General features: G+C 37.8%; 1 protein-coding gene across 8 annotated transcripts in view; it reads left to right on the top strand.

Annotated features, from left to right (window-relative positions):
- Nucleotides 1–22,355, top strand: part of LOC112152431 (membrane-associated guanylate kinase, WW and PDZ domain-containing protein 2) — a 99,779-nt gene that overhangs the window by 15,202 nt on the left and 62,222 nt on the right. For 5 of the 8 annotated variants that reach the window (XM_024282010.2, XM_024282009.2, XM_024282017.2 and 2 more), the window contains exon 2: nt 20,770–20,886. In XM_024282010.2, the coding sequence (XP_024137778.1) occupies nt 20,770–20,886 (117 nt within the window). Of the gene's footprint in view, nt 1–18,047; nt 19,083–20,769; nt 20,887–22,355 lie in introns of those variants that run through there. The other 3 variants (XM_024282012.2, XM_024282011.2, XM_024282013.2) reach the window with 3 other exon arrangements.

The raw sequence follows: 22,355 nt of genomic DNA, 5'->3' as shown, positions 1-22,355 counted from the left end.
CACAACACTTTAGGGTGACAACACTTTAGGGTCACAACACAACACTTTAGGGTCACAACACTTTAGGGCCACAGCACTTTAGGGTGACAACACTTCAGGGTCACAACACAACACTTTAGGGTCCCAACACTTTAGGGTCCCAACACTTTAGGGTCCCAACACTTTACGGTGACAACACTTTAGGGTCACAATACTTTATGGTCACAACACAACACTTTAGGGTCACAACACAACACTTTAGGGTCCCAACACTTTAGGGTGACAACACTTTAGGGTCACAACACAACACTTTAGGGTCCCAACACTTTAGGGTGACAACACTTTTGGGTCACAACACAACACTTTAGGGTCCCAACACTTTAGGGTCCCAACACTTTAGGGTGACAACACTTCAAGTGCCAGCACAGCACTAAAGGATCACAACAAAACACTCCTGCATTTCTAAGCCTTTCTACAGTGGCCCTGAAGGGTCACAACACGTTAAGTTCACAAAACAACACTTTAGGGTCACAACATTTCAAGTTCACAACACAGCACTTAAGAATCACAACACTTAAGGGTCCCGACAAAACCCTTTAGGGTCACAACACTTTAAGTTCACAACACATAATGTCAAAACGGAAGGGGGGGGGGGCGCTAAAATATGTACAAAATATATATATAAATATACATAAAATACAAAGCTGAGAATAACGAAAAATTGGCTCAAAACTATTCAACTGGATGGTTCCAATATTGTTTGTTGCGCCGAAAATGTCCGGCTGGATTTGTGAGGGTCTGTAAGCTAGAAGGAGAGTGTGTATACAGACGATAATGGGAAGTAGTGGTGGGCATACTTGTCCTGCCCACTACTCAAAGGTGAATTTCTGATGAATTACTGCAGCTTTGCAGAAACAGAAAGCGACGCAAGTTTTCTGATTTTTGTCAAAAATGGTATAATGATAATGAAGAGACCAATGTGAACGCTTTTACAAGAGATCAAAAGGTGAGACTTTAAAGTTTGTTTGGGGGGTTTAGAAAACATTATGTTTGAAAGTCAAATATAATGTAATTTGAAAGTTATAATATAAAATTGAAATATAATATAATTTGAAAGTCAAAGGAATAATTTCACAAACTTGTGAGTCCCTGTGTGTGTTTGTGCTCATCTTGTGAATCTTTAGACCAGAAACATTTCAGAAAAAAATGTAACTACAGAAAAATGTTTCATAATGTTAAAAACTGTTTGTTCTTCGTTGTCTTATTGTTTTTATTACATTTATGAGTTATTTTTGTCATATATGTAAGGTAGTTCTTGCAATAAAAAAACTCAATTCTTTATCTCTTGAAAATGTAATCTTTATAACAAATGTTGGATGTCACAATCCACATTTCTCCATGAAAACCATCAGGAATTCATTAAGTTTCCGTTATTTACTGACAAAAGGATCTTTTGATGAAGTCTGTTTCTTTGAACTGCCAGTTTCTCCTTCGAAGAATCATTTTCTAAACTGATGCCACTTTCTGCATCAATTCATCTCCACAGTGAATATTTCCGTGCTGCCTGATCCTCCTAAAACAGTTTAAATTTGCTTTATTTGAATAACAAAAGGTCTAAATAGATTATTTTAATTCATTTAAGCGCTTCATGGTCCAGGGCACGTGTGAAATCCTTACAAAAGCGCCACGGCCTCTCGTGTTCTCTGCTGCCTCACTGAGTACAGGATTAAAACCTTCACTGAGGCAACATTTAACTTTTATTTTTCCCTTTAGACGAGCTGCTTTTCAGCACGACTGAGAGCAGTCACAGATGCAAAAAGGCTTCAGGTGGAGTGTTGGTTACTGACTTTTCTTTTATTACGTTATAGTCAAGTGATAAATAAGAAAAACTGAACCTTAAATGTTTACCTCACATGACTCTGTTGTTATTTATTTTCTCAAAATAAGAAAATGTGAAGTCCAAAGGCAGCTGGTGGATTTTCAAATTCAAAGGGATCGAGGAGGTAAATGTGGAGGAAAATAACAACCAGGTGCTGTAAATCACAGCAGTTGTGTTGTTGCTGCTAAAAGTGTTACTGTATGTTCTTCACTGCCCCACAACCGGAGGGGTAAGGAGAAGAATTCAGATCCCACCTCATTTTTCCAAGAAAATCACTAGAAAGTACTAATATATGGAGCCCCTAAAGGGACATAGAAGTACAAAAAAATTAAAGTAATAAACAAATATTTTCTAAAAAAAAATGTTTTTTTTCTGGATACTTTCTGGTGTGCACCAGTTACTGTATTTAAATAAATAAATAAATTCTATCGTCTGGTGCACACTGGCTACTATCTATTGCTAACCAGATTGTTTTGTTTTTTTTAGAAAACAAAAAAATGTATTAGAATTTTCATTTTTTTACCTTGATGTACTTTTAGGCTCCATAGTTATCTGTTCATGCAGAAAGTTATTTTTGCTTAACAAGAAATCGTATAATAAATCAAAATGTAGAAACAGGGAGTTCCATAGAAGCATTCACAAAGGAAAAAATAAGCTAAAAAAATGTTATTTAAATTGAATGTCATACAGACCTATAATAAGTATGTTTTTGCTACTTCTACTTTTTTGTTTTTATGATCACAATTGTTGTTCATTTTGAGAACAGTGATAAAAAACCAGTGCAATAAATTGAAATGACTAATTTTAGAACAGAATAGGAATTAAATGAAAATCCGAACTTAGTATAAGTTGGCCAGCCTTAATGAATCCTCATAAAATCTAAAACCATCACTTATTCTTAAAACAGAAATTGTAATTGTTGTTAAAATAATAACAATAATTCCAACATTAATTGAACTTTAAAATAACATCAATACATTTGAACAAAAAATTACAGTGAAATGTATATTTTTTTGCATATCAAATATTTTTTTTCTAATGCGAAACGGGATTTTGACTAATTTTGGTTGAAAAAAATCTAGCTGAGACAAATGGTCTGTTTTGATAAACACTAGGAAAAGTGCAGAGCAGATATAAGTGAAAATAACTTTATTTAATATCTTAAATGTCTAAAGAGAAGGTTTTAAAATAGTTTGCAGTGTTGAAATCATTAACAAATCTTTTTTTTTCACAAAAAAGAAATGTCAAGAATAATAGTTATATACTCTGCCAAAGAAAATATGTGAACCCTTTGGAATTGCCTGATTTTATGCATAAACTAGAAATACGATTGTGTTCAATAAAAACATGAAAACACAAATTGGTGTGATTTAAGCAGACAGTGTTACTCTCCATCATTGTAATTTGGATTAAGATAAAGAAAAAATCATATCATGTGTTCATTTCGTACAGAAATTGAAGGACTGCCAAAGGCTTTCTCTTGCAACTGCACTTATTTTAGGATTGGAAGCCAGTTTTTCCTAAAGAGACCATTTTATTTTCATCTAAAGTCATTAATCGTTTTAATATTTTTTTCTAATTTCTTAAATTAGTTTCCTTTTTAAATGCAGTTGTTGTTCATCCATCAGTTAGCTAACCTTCAAAACGTTCTGCACAACTAATTTTAATGAATAATTATTAAAAATCCATCTGTTGAATATAAAACCACAGAGAGAGAGAGAGAAAGTGTTTCCTTAAATATCTTGCATCACAGTATGAGATTTGATTGCTGTTACTGCAGCTCCGGGCCCCCTTCCCTCGTCTTTTTCCAGCCTCGGTCAGTATTCAGGTCAGAGGCTTCAGGGATGCTGCTGGAGCTGAGAGACACAGTCACCTCAAACATCCAGAGGTGAGAGGAGTCGTGGTCATCACAGATACTGCATTCACCTGGAGTACGAGTCTTGACAGTGTGGATCTGCTTTTACTGACAGTAGAAGATCTTCTTTCCAAATGACACGCTTTTTTATTTTCCGGGGTCTCAGTGTGACATGAATGTCTCTGAAGGCTGCTGCAGCAGCTAACCGATCATTTCCAACAGATCACATCTTATTTAACCAGGCCTTCCAGCACAGAGGGGACTGAGGGACTTGAATTCATTGACATAGTGCAGGTCTTTTCAGCAGTGTTAATCTGCCAGCTTTACTATGAGGTTTGGATCTGAATGAAGGGATTATAAAAGCTTTGCAGGAGCACTTGTGGTTCTTGTGGGTGGTTACTAACACAAGCTGTTTTAATTTTTCCATTTTTCGTCATTCATGAATTGATTTCATGACTTTGGCTCTTGATCTAAAATATGAAACCCATAAATACCTATTTTGGGGTTAAAGTGGACATATTAACTATCAAATTAAGTATCTTATTAGTTCTGAATGTTTGTGTGATTGCACAGTTTTGGTGCAAAAAGCTGCAACACGTTTTGTTTTATCAAGCCCACAGAAATGTAATCACTGATTTTATATTTTCTTTTTTTATCCTTCGGTTCTCAGCTGATCAGCTGAGTGCCAAAAATCCAGTGAAAGTTCAGAGGAGATCCACACTTTGCTGCTGGAGCCCAAAAACTGTTGACATTTCAGCTTTTATTAAATAGACTTCTTTTGTGTGCTTTAAAAAAATCTTTTTTTTTTGGCTTTTCACCACATTTAACATGTTGTTTTTTAGTAGATCTTATACTTTTTCTCTTATTATCTGGCTGTTCCTAATTGTTTTATTAATTTGATACTCAATGCAAATGAGTTGTGGATGTTTTATTCCCATTAATTCAGCTCAACAGCGCTTTGGGGCTGTGTTAGCATTTTAAAGTGATTTATAAATAAAAGTAGATTGAATTTCTTCTGAAACTAAAATCCTAAATTTATCATGAAATAAAAATAATTTAAAAGATATCATAAAGCATTTAAATAAAGCCACTTTCCTATAACTTTTTCACTAGTTTCAAAACGCCTCACTTGATGGATTTCATTACCATTTGGTCTAAATTCTAACTGAGTTCCTCAAATTATTCCTCTTATATGAACAGAAATGAAGTAGATACAGATTTAAATAGATAAAACAGTACCACTGTATTGCCTTTGAACAAAAATACTATTTGACATAGATTTCCATAAAAAGCACAGAAACAACAAAAAGAACCATTTAAATATGGATGAGTAAAAAGGAACAAAGCCTCCCCTCCCCTAATAAAACTATGAAAGCTTATAAAAAGGTGCATTAATTAATAACTACTCAGTTTAAAATATTAATTAAAACTTCACCCTTGGGTTACTTGTTATCAGTACAGAGGCATGAAGGCAGATTCCAGTGAGAAAGTAGGAGCTTGTGTTAAAACGTTCCGTTTTCTGTAGTTGATATTTCCTTCCAGCAGAGGGCAGTAGCGTCTGATCACTGGAAGCTGCTCTCCAGCCCAATACTCATAGAAATGTGGATGCTCACATCATTCAAAAAGTTGTTCCTCTGGCTGGATCTTTATATCCTCTTGGCGAATGTGAAAAAATGTTGAGATTAAAAAATTGGCATCTTCAGATAGTGAACGGATTTTCCGAATTTAATCTCATCTAGTTTAGTTTTACTCGTATGTAAGCTCAAATAAAGACCATGGAGGGATGGATACTAGAAAAAAATGGTCATAAAAAGTTGCATCTTTGCTGCCTGATCATCTTTTCACCAAAGAACATGACAAAACCTCCCCATTCACACATGGTCAGTTACACCTCCGTATGCTCCATCAGATTATGATGAACAATGACTATCAAAGTATAAAATCAAATACAGACATGACTAGATTTCATAAAATCATGTCTAGAAGCCGTCATCAAATCTTGATGAGTCTATAAACTAAAAGCTACCGGTGAATGTTTCCATGACAACCACTCCAACAACTGAGCACCCTCTGATTATGCCAAGGTTTTTTTAGCCTTTAGCCTTTCTAGTAAACGTGCATCCCTGACTACAAAGATGATCCCACATTTTCCTGGAATAAAAACCCTTCCTGGAATAAGAATGGACTGAAGCATTGAAAAACATTCTTATTTTTGGTTTGTTTTTGTATCTTTAGGGGAGATTTAAACCCCTCTTACTAAATTTGATACAGTTTTGTTGCACACAGGCCATAATTTTGAAACATTTTTAGCAAAATTGTTTAATCTAAAAATAGACAATTTATGTTTATTTATACTACGCCTTAACATGACCGCAGTTGAGCAAGGTGCCGCACATTAGAAATTCAAAACATTAAAAACACTTAACTAAAAGATTGAAACAGTTAGAGCTAAATATCAAATAGGTGGCGTAATAATATAACACTTGAAAATAAAGTTAAAAGCAAAATAAAACAGTTGCAAAGCCAAATGCATGTATATATTCTAACTATCATCTCATTTGTTGTGATTCAGGGCCACAGAAGGAATCCAAATGTATTATTTTTGTAAAGCAGTAGTTTTCACCTGCTGCAGATTTAATAGGGAAAACTGAATTCCCATGATGCCATGTTAAAAGTTAGAGAACGTTAAAGACTTTACTCTGTTAAAAAGGCATTTTTCTGAATAATCCCACAATGTATTTAAGGGAGTATTCCGGTCTGTATGGATTTGGTTCACTTAAAGTGAACCAGAGTGAACCAGTTTTCAGTCTGAATGCACAAAATACTTAGAAATTGATTTTAAGCTTTATTTTCTTTATATATGTCCTCCATTCAAAACACAGTTTTTTTTTTTTTTTTATTTGGAGAGTGGCTTTAAGATCTGAATCTGTTTCCTATGCAGGGGCTTGCAAACATAGATGTAGCTCTCCAGTCCTTGATTACTCCCTGCTGTGCAACAAAGAGCTTAATGTCACATTAATGCAGCAGAGGATGCGCAGGGCGCTGCCTGCTCCTGGAATTCTCTCATGTAGTTAATCAGCAAAGTCAGCTCCAAATAAAATCTTCTTTGTGGTCATTGTGATGGTGGATAACATAATTAGTACGTATATGATTAACGTGCGGAATATTTGTGTGCAGATCAGGTCAATTGTGTCCTCTCAGCTACATGGTGTTCTGAGGTTTCTGAAATCCTCTATTGGGCTGCATTTTGAGGTGCAGAACAGCATGATTCGGGGCTTCATTTGAGCAGGAAGTGCAAAACATTTCAACCTTTTGGTTTGCCTCTCTTGCACAATGCATGCAGATAATAGCTGCTCATGTAAGAGCAGTACTGCGTGGGGAAAAAAAAGCATCAAGGAGGAAGTCTAATTTATATTCCATAGCCCTTCATCTATTCAGGAGTACCAACAATTTTCTACTTTTTCTTCAAATGCACACGTCTTTGGATTTGTGTTGTGCACTTGATGTTTTTTTTTAAATTATTATTTCTACTGAAATTACATCGCTCTTATTGTTTTTAGTTCATTTCTACATCCCCTCTTTAAAGTCTGGGTTCACAGCAACCATAACCCCGTGACTTCCAGATTGTAACACTTTTTAAATGAAAAGTCATTGAGCGCAGTCACAGAAACCTTTTCTGAAAACGTAAGGAAACTCTTGGTTTGTACCCAGTTTTCTAGACAAACGAAAAGATTCCATAAGTCAAAAAATGTATCTTTTAGAGTTTTTAGTTGCAGCAAGGAGTGAACAGAAGATGGTTAAATTCAGTTTGACTGCGATTCAAAAAACAGCCAGTTTTACTGTTCTGGATGGGATATCTCTCATAAACAAAAGCAAAGACAATATAATATCTAAAAAATGCTATCAACTCAAACCATGATAGTACGAGTAAAAGAAAACATCCGAAACAGTCAACATTTCTACAAACTATTATTTGGTAGGATGTGATTTAAACTAACAAACTCAAAGACTTCAAATAATTGAAAATATACTTTTTTAGTAAATTTATTTCAATATAAAATGGACCGATTTTACAACAATAGAAAAGGACAATTTGGTCTGTCGTATTATTGCTGTATTAATGGCAATTCGTGATGAATACAGTAGCACAACCACAACTCTCATTAATTAGGACAGCTCCCTCTACTGGCTCCTCCAGTCATGACGTTCCCTTAACTGTGGTTTGACCCCGACACGGCTAATACCACAGGTCAAAAAACTTTTGTAAAGGTGAAACAACGCAAAAAAGTACAAACGCAAAAAAAATATATAGAATAATTAAAAGAAGCTTTAATCCAAAATGGAGTAGTTGGTAATTAAAAGCAGGAATCCAGAAAGTCAAGTTATGTTCCTCCTCTATTTACATCCTGGAATGCCTGGCTACGGTGGCCATTTTGGTCCAGTTGTTCTGCTCTGAGCACGGAGTCTATTCAGATGGAGGAAACTCAAAGTGAACCGAAGCTCAGTCGGATTAGAAAATGACCCCAATGAAATATAGGTCCATTGTGGGTCCTGCATGTTTCTGGATCAGGAATCACTTTGCCGTATTCAGACTGAAAATTTGATCCAGATTATTGGGGGAAACTAAGTTTGGTTAACTTTAAGTGAACCAAATGTGTTCAGTCTGATTACACTCTAAATCAACACAAACTAGAAAAGCTGGAGGAAGACGGCACAACCAAACTGTGACTATTTCTGTTTGTTGTTGTTTGTTTCTGGGGTTAGATATCTCCTTTCTAAAAGGTTTAACTTGTTTGTAATTATTCTAAAAATGCCACACAAGGTTGTTGTTCATCTGTCAAGGTACAAGCAATCTTAATGAGACAAAACAGCACATCTGCCGTGTGACAAATTTACAAATTATCCCCGACGGGAATGTAAAAAAAGGGGGACACCAAATTTATCCCTTGACTTTATGTAAAAAGATTAATTTTTTTATTCGAGGACATGATGAGGTGGAATAGAAAGGTGCAATCAAGTGCGATCAGGTAAAGCAGCATGAAGGGCCCCTTAATCTCTACAGACAGTCTTTATTAGACTATCAGACAAAAGTAGCCAAGTGATACAAAGGAGGAGGGAATTATCATGGGTCTCAGAGGTGGATCTTACCTCAGCCACAGCACTAATTTTTAATACTGACAGGGAAAACACGCTGCTGGTCGGCCCTCAGATTATCGACTGCTGGACCCCACAACTGATGAGTTTCTTATTACTCCTTTATATGCCTTATTTATATCTCTGTTTTTTCCTCTGTCATGGCTGCTTGTATCTAGGAATACAAAGTATTTGTTTGTTGCAGGTTCTTGTATCTGTCCTGATAAATTTTACTAAGACATATATACACTCCTATACAGGAGTGTATATATGCACAAAAACCCATTATGTCAGGTTTTGTTGTAACTGTGCGATCTGAAATTAGATGTTAAATTAATTTGCCAGCTTTGAGCGGAGGACGTCAGTTTGGGGAATATCAGGGTGGGCAGTTCCCATAACCTTCCCATTTTTAATCTGCCGCTCGCGCTTGCAGTGTTTATCTTTGCTGTGACTCGGGTTGTAAATGTGCGGCTTGGTCTTGATTACGGCGTAGAGGAAGATGAAGGAATATCATCATTAAGACCGGTCTGAGGATATGGAAGATCAATATTAAGACCTTTAGGAAGGAGGCGCTGTCATTTACGGTTAATAGCTGCTCCTGCTGTAACTACACCATTAGGGAGACTAGAAACAAATAATTCATCCATGCTTAAACAGGCCTAACAATACACCCACATGTACAACATGTGGTAGACAAAATGGTACTCATGAACAGCTGTGGGCCTCTGGGTATTTGTTGCCTACCTGTGTCTAATTGAGTGTCAAACCAAAAGAAGGAAATGATTGTTTTGGAAGGCGACATCTGTGGAGGTGGATGAAGAGACAGAAAGAAATATTCTCCAAACTGATGTTTGTTACAAGGAAGGATGTTAGAAACAGTGTGGGTGTTCCAAGAAGACAAAACTGCAAGAAAAAGTTTTTCTCAACCTGTCAGCATGTAGGTAACACAGTTTTTCTGGAAGGTTGCGAGGTCTACAAGCCCAGCAGACTGTAAGCAGCCACGTTCTGGTGTCATTTGAAAGGGAAACAGATGTATTGCTAAGACGTATTTCAAAATAAAGAAATTTGAATGGATTATTTCTTTACTTTTTTTAAATTGTACGAATATACACTCACTGGCCTCTTTATTAGGTATACCTAGCTAGTACTGGGTTCGACCCTGAATCGTAGATACAAGACAGGATGGATCGATGCTTTCATGTTGTTGACTCCAAATTCTGACCCTACCCTCCAAATATTACTTCAGAAATGGAGACTCATCAGATCATAAAATGTTTTTAAAATGTTCTTTTGTTCAGTTTTGGTGAGTCTGTGTGAATTGCAGCCTCAGTTTCCTGTTCTTAGCTGACAGGAGCGACACCTGGTGTGTTCTCCTGCTGCTGCTGTAGCACATCTGCCTAAAGGTTGGACGTGTTATGCGTACAGAGATGCTCTTCTGTTAGTGTTGTCTTCCTATCAGCTGAATCCAGTCTGACCGTTCTGCTCTGATCTCTGACATAAGACATTTCCACCCACAGAACTGACCATTCCCTGTAAACACTTGAGATTGTGTGTAATAATCCCAGTAGATCATCAGTTTCTGAAATACTCAGACCAGGCTGACTAGCACTAACAACCATGCCACACTCAAAATCACTGAAGTTTGAACTGCAGCACATCGTCTTGACCCTGTCTACATGCCTAATGCATTGAGTCGCTGCTATGTGATTGGCTGATTGGAAATTTGCACTAACGAGCAGTTGGACAGGTGTTCCTAATAAAGTGATCAGGGAGTGCAGAGGTATATATTTTGTATTTTTCATTTAGAATGAAGGGAAAACTTAAATCAATGGTTGTACTGTAATATTTTCTTTTCTGTTTACTCCAGTGTTAGCTATTGAACTGTTTGGCCATTAATGCAAATTGCGTTGTTTGTGCTCTTCAAAGAAAACATCTTCGTTAGAGAAAGAATTCCAACATGAACCATAAGTGCAGCATCCAAGCATTAATTAAGGGTGTTTTTCTGTCAACTCCTGAAGAAACTGAAACAGCAGCAAAGACAAAACAAACCCGCAGGACAACTAAAGAAAAAAAATTACAACTGACCAAATGGTCTATTTGGAGGAGAGAACAAAGAACAAGCTGTGCTCCTTCTAAAGGTCTGGAAGTTTGCAAAAGGCAGCAGTTTAGTGCTTAAATGAAACACTTTAAAGTGCTGCAGAAAACCTCTGAAATAGTTCTGAGAAGTTAGAACTAAAACTACAGGTTAGACACATTTATTGAATCTGATGTATTCCACTCCACCTGAGAACTGTGACTTCTGCTGCTTGGTAATGAACCACAAGAACCTGATTCAAGACCACAAACAGAAGTGTCCAGTTTGATTCAAACAAAAGTTTTTCTGGTGTTCAAAAGTAAGAAATAGGATCGTAGGTTTGAAAATATCCGACTGGGACTACTTTCACTTGCAGCTTGCCTATAGTCTCTGAATTTCTTTTCAAGACTTTATTATTATATTAAAAATAAATGTGACTTTTACGCTTGGTTGTGTTTCACTGGAACTCCTCATGTAGAGATAAAGACCCACTTCAATGAAAATTGTGTTTTTAGCATGCTCTTGTAGCATTTTTCTCAAGGTGGAGGACATATATAAAATAATTTAAGATTGAAACTATATTTCTGAGCTCTCGTCCTACCCCTAACTCTCTAACTTTTGCACCAACGGTCCCGCCAATTATAGAATTAAAAGGTTTTTATTGACTCAATTCATTATAAAAGCAATTGATTATTTGATTTCTTTCACTTGTTTTTATTTTTTTTTTTACTTTTTGCATTTTTTCTCAATCGTGTGCAGTGAATTCTACCATCTTTTCTGTAGAACTCAGAATTTACTCTTCAATAACGACAGTTGTACAAATAAACTGAACCATACAGAATCCTGGTGACGATAACTTGAACTCTAGAGCTCTTGTTCTGTTAGTGCAAGAATCAAATGGCTGTGTTGAGTGAGCCAAGATTCCCGTATTTCCAGATCAGGACATCCCAAGAAATACATTGTTGTTTTCGGTAATTCCACAATGCTCACATGAAGCAGCTGTGTAAACTCCCACGATCCCCAAGTGTTTCAAAGCTTTGGTGTCAACAGTGAAAGTATTTAAGGAGAAGTTAACAAACAACAAAACATCTGCTCAATTTTTTATACTATATTCAGGTTTATTAAGTTTATAGTTTTTTAGAATAGAGTTCTGCAGTTCTTCGAAAAAAAAATTGACATTTTGTTAAAATTATTACTTATTACGTATATGTGTGTCTGGGATTAATCAAGTGTTTTTTCACTGACATGTGGGTCAGACATTTTTTTTCTGGTTTCAAATCTGAAAATTTCAAGTTTTAAACTTTTGGTCCTGATTTGGTTCCATAGATAACTGCCTATGAGGAAAAAAATAAAGGAAAAGAACAACTGAGTTCGAAAGGTTGTAACCTCTTTTTTATTATTATTATAATCAGGAACAAGCTTTTAATACAGTTCCTGTTTATTATCAGCTATAACTTCGTTATACATGTTGAATAGTGACTGTGTGTACATTTATCTTAGAAAAAGTGTTGGGAACAGAACCTGACTTTTATTAGCAGACCTCTAACTATCAGCTGCATTTCTGGCAGCTTCTAAAAGACCATAATCACAAGAGAATCCATCTTGTCTGCCTCCAAAATATCACTGAGTGCAAAACTCTATGAACCAGCACGCCGAATATTTAACCACTTTCAAATAGTTTTTTTTCTTAATTCATCATCAGCCAGTAAATGGGACAAAACTAGCACATCCATTAAAGTGCTGCCTTCATCGTTTAAGAGCAAATTTATGAAAAAAAGAAAACTGGAGATCCAACAGTTTCTTTTTATTAATAAATCAGTTTTATTTGTTGTAAATATAAGTCTTGTGATTGCACAAGAAGTCAGGTTCTATAATAAATCAAAATAACATAAAAGCTTAATTTTTAACTCATTTGGAGCTTAAAGTGTTGCTCCCACTGATCAAATCTACTGTAAATCACCAGTTAGTTTTAATGGTTTTCATGCAGTCTCTAAAATAAATCTTAAGTTGAACAGTTCTTTAAATTCAACTTTAAAAAATATTAACTAATCTTCTAGTAGTTTCACATAATCCTGAGCAGAGTTGTTGGATTCCAGCTGTTTCTGAACAAAGGCAGAGTTAACCTTAGACCAGGGCTCTGCAACCTGAGGCACCAGAGCCACATGTGGCTCTTTTGCCTCTCCATAGCTCTAGCTGACTAAAAATAAAAAATAGCTATTTTTAAAAGTAAGAGGTTAATAAATTTGCACTTCAGATTAGCTAAATTATGAGATGCACCTAGAAGTAAGATAACTGTGTAAAGGTTTTTGTATTCTTGCTAACGTCAGGACTTGTTTGCCCTACTCTTTCTCCAGAATGCACAGAATTTAAATATTAAGTAAAACTTTGGTAAAAGGTCTAATCTTTTATGATTGTTAAGTTTATTTTATGAGATCATCTGGTGCTGCAGAGCAATGTTTAGTCCAGAGGGGATTTGAAAAAATCTGAATAAACACTAAATTATTTTATAATTTTTCTACTGAGTAAAATTAAAGTATAAGAGAAAATAACATTTTTGTCTTGCATTTTTAAAAATCTTTTAATAGGAGTACATTAGCTGGTCGTGAATGTTTGACACAGGGTGGTTCTTATTTTACAGATCATACAAGCTTCTATCAAAAGTAAAGGATCTTTTTCATGTTTTGTGAAAATGCTAGTTTTTTCTTTATATCTCTGTTTATATTCAAGCAAAAAATATAATTCATATTTATTATAAAAGTTACAATGTATGAATGCAAAGTGGTATCAAATATTCCTAAAGAATGATCAGTGAAGAACAGTCTCAATCGTCTCTTTTGCTGTTGACGGTTGCAGACACCTTTCTGAACGGTTCCTCCTGATCAGGATCTTAGGAGGTGCTAACCGCTACACCACCATGCAGCTATATCAGAATTAGGAATGTGTTGTTCAGATTTTTGGTTAAAATTAACTAAATTTACAATAATAGAAAAACCTTTGACAGATATTTTTTGTCTTTATTCCACATTTTATTTTTTTTACTATTTGAAGGTAAAAATACACATTTTTGCAGACTTGTATTTCAAAACTCCAGTTGCAGTGGATATGATTTAGGGTTTCAGTGTGAGATGTAATCAAACACATATTAGAGATTATGTAAGCTTCTTCAAACATCTCTGCTTGAGAGACTGATGTTTGATCCATAATCCTTCCACTAAGAATGAAAATCCTCCATATGTGCAGGACTCATTGAAACATGAAGCACCACTGATATGAAATAAATCATTTCCTTGACAGTGATTTGATCACTTTCAAAATAACAATATTTTTTTTTCAAGAAAAACCCTGTTCAATAAATTTGTTTCCAGTTATTTCGATGCCTTTTATCTGTATAAATGCACACATGCTTTCAGTCCCTTGAAGAATATCTAAGGGCATGAAAGGAGCGTAAATGAAAGCAGACGGAATATAAAGAAGGGTTCATTTCAGCCATTTTGCTTGTGGTCCTCCACATAATGACGGAGGCTGCAAGGCTGGAGGGAAGGTCGCCGCTCCACCGGGCCTTTGGGCGTCAGGGGGGAATCGAGGGCAAACTAGTCACAACATAATTCTGCAGTCTTTTGATTTTAGAGTGCTGATGAATAAAGACTAAAAGTTTGAGCTATCAAGTTTGATTGATTTGACATATTTTGTTTCTCTAAAATGATATCGGTTTGCATAGAACACATATGTTAAAGACAAGGCTCGGGAACCGGATCCAGTCCTCCGGGTAATTATATTCGGTGCTCCAGATCATTTTATTTTATTGCTATTAATGGCCTGATGTTATCTTGCACTAATTTTTAACTTGCATAATTTTGACAAAATATATTTTTATGGAGAGTAAAATATTCAGTTATTTAAGTTTGATTAAAGTCTATTTATTCTGAAAAAATATTTCTGTCTTTTTATTATTCGTAATTATGCTAAAAAAAAATGCAGTTTTAAAGTTTTTAAAATTTGCATTCTGTTAGCTTTTTGAACTATTTTGGCTAATTTAGCCTTTTCAGTTTTTTAGGCTATTTTGGAGTTTAGCTAATATTTCAGCTACACTCTAGTTGTTTTGACTAATTTTGAGGGTTTTTTTAAGCTATTTTGAAGTTTAGCTATTTTTTTAGCCACATGCTAACTGTTCCGGCTAACATAAGTTTTTTAGGTTAATTTGGCATTTAACTAATATTTTAGCTGGCTATCAGCTTCAGCATTTTCAGCTATTAGCTTCTGTAATTTCAGTTATCAGCTTCAGCGTTTTTAGCTATCAATTTCAGCATCTTCAGCTATCAGCACTAGCATCTTCAGCGGCCAAATTCAGCTTATAGCATTCACACTAGCACTATCGCACGTAATGCTATATATCTAGTTCATAATTATGTTAAAAAAATATGGTTTTAAAGGTTTAAAAAATGTAGTTTTAGTGTGTTCAACAATTGACCTAAGGTGTGTTTAGGATTTTGACCCCCCGTGCGATTGAGTTTGACCCTCCTGACATAGAACTTTTTTTTGTTTTTTTTGAAGAGATAAATATAATGTTGACATCATCAAGTTTGATGTTTGTTCAGTGTGAGTGGTTTCACTCTCCTTCACACGCAGCTGTGCCCTGAGCCGCACGCTCATATCACGAGCATGTGTTTCAGCGCTGGTGTTTGTTTATGTCTGATATATTGGCCGGAGCTCAAGACAGAGCTCCAGGCCTCTTCGCTGGCATCTGCAGCTGCGCGCTCATCTGCGCCCAACCTCTGCGTGACACATGCTGCTGCTCTCTGGGTTCTCTGGAATTCTGTGGCTTTAACGTGAAAGATCATCCGGATGAGAGACGTGCGCTGTCTGAAAGATGCCACAGAGCACCTGTGTGTACACGCATGTTTGCTATATTGCCAGAAGTCTTTACATTGAATTCAGGTGTTCAATGGCCCCCAGGTGTGAGGAAATTGTGGGATGCTCCTCCAAACATCTGGGAAAGATCGCGCCTTTCTTCGTCATTCCAGTATGATAAGACGCCATCTGTGCAACAAATCCAAACGAGAAATTATTTTAGCCAACTGTCGCTGGTGATGTGACAAAATGAACGTGATTGGGAGTGACAGCAACTCGACCACGAAGTGGTGGCCCACAGAACTCAGCAGCGGATGCTGGGACTCATGGGGAGCAGGGGTCACCGTCTTTCCGTGGAGTTAGTCACTTCATATTTCCCGTTTAGCTCAAAGACAGAGCATCAGGCGCTTTCATGCCTGAGCGGCTGCATCTGAGCTTATGCTCCGACTTAAATGGGCCATGAGTGAAGTTTGGTGGAGGGAGGGTTATGGTGTGGTCGTCATCAGTTAACCCTTTAACACCTGAGGCTTAAACAACAATCTTTTGTAGGTACTGCGACTTTCCAATCGTTGAGGTGTAATTTCAGGAGATTCTGATGGCGAAAAGCGGACGCTTTTTGCCATCAGAATCTCCTGAAATTACACCTCAACGATTGGCAAGTTGTGGTAAATCATAGATCAACACCAAAGCTTTGGTGTTAAAGCGTCAAAGAAAATCTGAATTTATCATCCTTACTAAGATTTTTAGAGCATTTTTATCGAAACATTCATCCATCTTCAGAACCGGCTGAAACTTGTATGGGGGGCTGCTGTATCCAAGCTATGGCAAGCCTTTTTATCATTAAATCAATATCCTGGATATCAGGCTGTTTTAAGCCTAGTAATGTCAAAAGCACAACTAGTCAACCAAAATTGCCAAATTTTGTGGATTTATTAAATTACAAACCTGTAATGTGATTTGCTGAATATTTTAATCAAATGTTGGCATGCTAGTTCTTTTGTTTTGATTTTTTTTTTTTTACTAAATCTTTTCATTTATTGTTTTGAAGAATTACACAACAGGCAACCCCGCAGCCTCAAAGGGATAATGCTAAGAAAATGGATGGAAGTTCAGGATGAGAACAACTGGATTGATCCTCCATGTACTCCACCCATTGCTGAGTCCCTGATTGGTTGAGGCGATGCAGCAACCTCGCCAATGTTCAGATATTTAAACACACACCGCTCAAATTGCACTGCTGCCAGACCGACGTGCTGCGCCCAGCGCTCGAATTGCATCGCAGGACCTCAGATGGAATCTGTACCATTGACTTAGCATTGAAACTTGACGCGCAAATCGCTTATGGTGTGATCAAGCAGGCAGAAAACACGCAGCAAAGGAAAAAAAGTAAAGAATCATCTCCCATCATTTGAGAGTCGACCCCTTTGACTCCCTACCAGGCAGCGATTCTTAGAATTGATGCTTTCGAGCATGACCCATCACTACTCCAGGAGCCTCATGTGTGGATCAGCCTGCCTAAGGATATGCATGAGGCCGGAGCCTTTTAAGAAAAAACTTCAAACTCATCTTTCTGAGCTCAACAGGACTGGCAGTAGAGAGTCTCCTCAGCCGTAACTGGGAGCACCTCCCACATTGCTCAAAAAAACTTTATTTTAACTGGCCTCCCTAACAGTTACAGTTTTTCTTGTTTTAAGTGTTAATTAAAGTTTGAGACACTTTTAGGTTGGGTTACACTTAGTGGTGGGTTAAGCTGTATAATTTCTGCTTCTGGCCAATGTCAGGCGCCATCTCATCTGCAGCCAGGTCCCTGTCATTTAGCTTAGCTTTTATACATTTCCTTGTGTTTTAGTTTGATTTTATTGACAGTTTTTTGTTTGTTTGTTTGTTTCTGTTCAGTTAATTTGTGTATTGGAGGAGGTTTATGAGGATTATATGGTGGCTCTGAAGTGGAAATCAGTCGATGCAAAAACACATTAAAGATCACAACAATCAAAATAGCATTAAAATAGCCAAATAACTTTTGGTTGAAATGATGGACAAAAGTCATCATCCAATCAGTGATGTCCTTATCTACTAGGGTGTGTATTGGCAATAGTGTGGAAATAAATTACATATCCCAATACATGTCTCACAATATGATACGTATCACTATATATCCCAAAATTGAATCAGGATAATTTTTGAGGCCACTATGAAACACTAGAACCCACATTTTTATATCATACCGGCAACAACATGGAACCGAGTTTCGGTTCGGTTAGAAAGCCTTTCGTTTGCATTTATTTTAACTTTTTTGTTCATTGTGCTCTCATCCATTCATTTTCTTAACCCGGTGTATCCCTTGTGGAGGTCACTGGGTTTCCACAACCTAAACTGGCGCGGTCAACCTTGGACAGGTCGCCAGGCTGTGGCATGCACACAAAATTGTGTTTTGGTTTCTAAAACTAAATGTTTTGATTATTTGTTTTTCTTTTTGAAGTGTTGTGATCTTTAATTTGGTTTTGGGTCGAGTGATTTGTGTGGTTTGGACTTCAGAACCATTGGTAAAACCACAGTTTTTACTTTTTTTTAAGTAAAGTGAGGTGTTCTAGTAAAATTGCTCTATAAAGTTGGATTATAACATGGAAGAATGTCCAGAAAATGTCCAGAAATTAGCCATAATCCGCCAGAAAGCTTTCCGACAAGACTTGAAGCTGCTATAACTGCAAAGGGTGTGTTGTAGTCATATTATTGATTATGGGATGTCACTTTAGTTCGTTCAAAGTACTCAATTTGTTCTTCTCAGTCAGTGTAGGTGCCTCTGCTGCCAGTAGAGGGCGCTGTAGCGTTATAAAAACGTTTTTTCCAGTCGCTTGGCAGTTTTTTTTCCCATCTTTTTTTTAGCCCGGCTTCCTACTGGTATGTCTCTCCTTTTTCCTCCCAACTCGCCATCTCATCATTAATCTGTGCATCCACGACCCCCCACCACCCCTCACCCCTATCATCCTCATCCTGTGGAAATTCAAATCGGCCGCAGCCGGTGCTGCTGCCGCTGCTGCTGCGCGCAGGAGCAGCTGTGGAGGCGCAAGACAGAGAGCTCTCAGCGAGGAGGCTGCGCGCGAGGCTAGAGGACGCCCGGGAGGACAGGCTGACAGTGGATGTATAGATTTGTCCGCGTACCTGTAGGAAAAAAAAAGGACCGCGCGTGCCAACATCTGGGCCAGACGCAGACGAGGTTCCTGGATCGCGCCGCTTCCTTCCTTCCGTCTGCGCCGTGTGTGATGCGTGCACCTCTGAGCAGTCAATATGAATGTGTCGGTATCTGCCTGTCAAAGGTTTGGCCTTTGTTTGGAATTTGACGTGAATCTATAAAAAAATGTAATTTAGAAAATACCAATCCTCCCCTCCATCCCCTCTTTGTTTTCATCTCCTTTCCCCTCCTCTCCTCCTCTCCTCTTGCTTGGCTGAAAATGCTTTCTAAAATGGTGCCAGTCAGTTTACATAAGCTGTTATACATTAATTCCCAAATGACTGGCTAATGATGATGTTTATTATTACCAGGATATTGCATTATTCTTAGGCCTAACTCATTAAGGCATGAGGTCCGTATGAGTGAGAGGACATGTTTGTCAATTGGAAGTGCATGGAATGTAATCTCATTACTGTCAAATTTGACATTATGGCATAGCCAATGCAGTGTGGAGGGAAAGTTCTCCTCATCTGCTTCCTGGTTTGGGATGCAGGGAGGATGCATGGATGTGAGGATGCTGCACAGAGCTGTCAGCCGGCCTCTTTTTCTTTTCTTTTTTTTTAGATTGTCATTTGTTTTGCTGTGTTTCACTTCAGTTATTTAATACGTCAGACAGAGAGAGCTGGGGGTTTGAGTTCATGTCTTTCTATTGTCATGCAGTCTGCTGACACTGCACATTCCCAGGAAAAGATTACTGATTCACACAATTACCAACATATGTGTGTGGGGGGAGAATGCAGCATTTATGTTTTCTGGTTCACTTCTTGGTCTTCAACTGGAGATTATTGAAAAGTGTTGGCTTAATTCCGAGGGGAAATAAATTCAAATTATTTCTAGAAATTTCTGTTTTTTGTGTAAAGTCATATTTGGAGCAGGAACGAACTTCTGTTCAAAATGCATAAAAAAGGGAAAATTTTGTATAAAGTAGATTCTGCAAGTTCTGCAAGTAGCCCAATATCACAAAGAAAAATTGCCTCATTGGGCTTCATTTAAAGACCCACTCTGGTGATGTTTTTGGTATTTTTAATATGTTCTTGTTGCATTTTTCTCATGATGAAGAGCATATATAAAGAAAATTAGGATTGAATGTCAGATTATTTCTTTATTCAAATTTCAAAGCAGTTTGAAAAAGCTTGTAGCTGTGACACATTAGATCAACTAATGAAAGTTTTAATTTTTATATGTAGTTTTTGTCAAATTAAAAGTTTGAGTTGAGTAAACCGTGAACTAAAAATTTTATTTTGATGAAAACTAATAATTCTAAATGTAATAAATTATAGAGCTTTTGTTAATCAGTTTAATGGTTCACTTTCTTCAGTGTAGAAGCTACTACAGCAGTCTTCCTGCTCTGCTCCATTCTGCTGCATCGACTTGTAGACGAGTAGATCCATGTACGTCTTTGTCTGAGCTGGCATCTGGCTAAAAATCTACGGCTGGATAGCTTCAATATTTCTCGCCATTGTATTTTCGCTGGGGTTATAAGGGGCTGTAAGCTAGCAGGAGAGAGTGTAAGTAAAGGGATGATTGGAAATGAAGGCAGGCTTACTCTGCCCCCGCCTACAACTCAATATCTACTAGAAAATAATGTATTTATTTTTACATTTTGGCTAAAAACAGCATAAATACATCAAAAGGTCATCGGAGTGGGAGTTTAAATAAATTAAGATTCAAGTGGGATCTATGAAGAACCTCCTGGCAGAAACACCCCTTTCGATCCTGAGTATGTCATCACCTGACATCTAACGTCTCTTTTTCTCCCTGTTTGTTTCTAGGGGGGGTGGTTGACAAAGATTTGCGGCACTACCTTAACCTGCGCTTCTCCAAGGGCTCAGTGGACCACGACCACCAGCAGATCATCAGAGACAACCTCTACCTCCGCACCGTTCCTTGTGAGTGCCCCCCCTCCCCCTCTTTCATTCCACCTCCTAACCTCCATTAGCGTTTCGCTCCTGTCTTTTCCTTCTCTGGGATCTTGTCCTCCCTGCTGCCCTTTTGTCGCCTTTTTTTTTTTCTCCTTTATTTATTTATTTTTTCCAGTTTTGCCTCCTCACCCTCAGGATGCTGCCCTCATATCTTTTACCTCCCTCTCGTTCACTCCCTCGCCGTCTATCGCCTCTTCTTTTCCCTCAGCCATCCGAGGTTTCCACGGCAACCACCCTCTTGTCTGGAGGCTTGCGTTGTCGTGATGCCCTACCCCCTTCAGCACACACCAGGCATGCACAACACAGACATACGACGATGATTTGTCTCTGGGAAACATTTCATTTGTGTCTGTGAGAGAAATTCTGCATGATGGACAAACACATCATCACGCGGGCATGTGGCGCCTGTGGGCTGCCTTCGTACGGCGCTCCGTGCGTGCCTTTTGCGCGCTGCGGGACAATGCCATTTCCATGATTGACATTGAGGGGCCATCCCCAGCAGGTCTGCCTTCTGTCCATACATGAAGCAGCTCATGAATCCGCTCCGATTCTTGGCGCTGTGGGCGAGCAGACAGGTGGATCCTTTTCCGGGGTTGTTGAGTTCGTCTGACGTGTTTTGGGATCTCGGCTCGTTCAGTGTTGAATCTGCAATGAGAGAGGCTGGGTTGGACTTCAGTTCTAGTTGCTGCTGAGCATTTCCACTACACTCCATGTTCTTCGCCGCTGACACAGAAGTGATTGTTTTTTTACGGTCCCACAGCTGCACACTTCCTAAGCGTCTTCCTCCCTGTTTCTACTCTCCTTCCTGTATTCCTCTTGTTGCTTTCATCTCCTTTCATATCGTTGCTTTTTTCTTTGATTTCTTCACTGTTTTGTCCTTTTCCTGCTCCCCTCTTCTGTTTTATTCCTTCCCCGATCTTTGGCTGCATGCATCAGTGGCAGGATACAAGAATAACCACTGAGGTGAAGATGGTTGCTCTGTTAATTCTGAATGATGCTCCCATTTGGGAGTCACACATTTTAGGGGATTTATTCAGCAGAAATGACATCCTCATAATCAACTGCCTGTTACTTTACCAGGATAATTTAGTGTAATGAAGAAGTTACATGGACTTTGAAGCCACCTGCGATGGATGCTTGGTTTTAAATATAAAGTTATGTTAAAGTCCCATTAGTTTTCACACACCTGTGTGTGCAAAATTAGTTTGACCGATCCGCCAGGGCGGCTGTGAACTGCAGAAATAGTTGTGCTTTGGAACCATTTGGTGGTTTAACCCCCAACCTATTTCTACAGTCACAAGTACAAGTGCCACCGCACGATGGGGAGACATCGGCAAAATCTCCAAGATTTCAGCTCACCTTAGCACTAACCGTTTGTGTGACAGAATGAAAGTCTTTATCTGAATGGGTTTGTATGATGGAGTGTGTGAGCTGCT

This window comes from Oryzias melastigma, linkage group LG6 (genome assembly GCF_002922805.2).
Source record: "Oryzias melastigma strain HK-1 linkage group LG6, ASM292280v2, whole genome shotgun sequence".
Lineage (NCBI taxonomy): Eukaryota > Metazoa > Chordata > Actinopteri > Beloniformes > Adrianichthyidae > Oryzias > Oryzias melastigma.
Note: the sequence above shows the minus strand (reverse complement) of the source record. Positions and strands in the feature narration are given on the sequence as shown.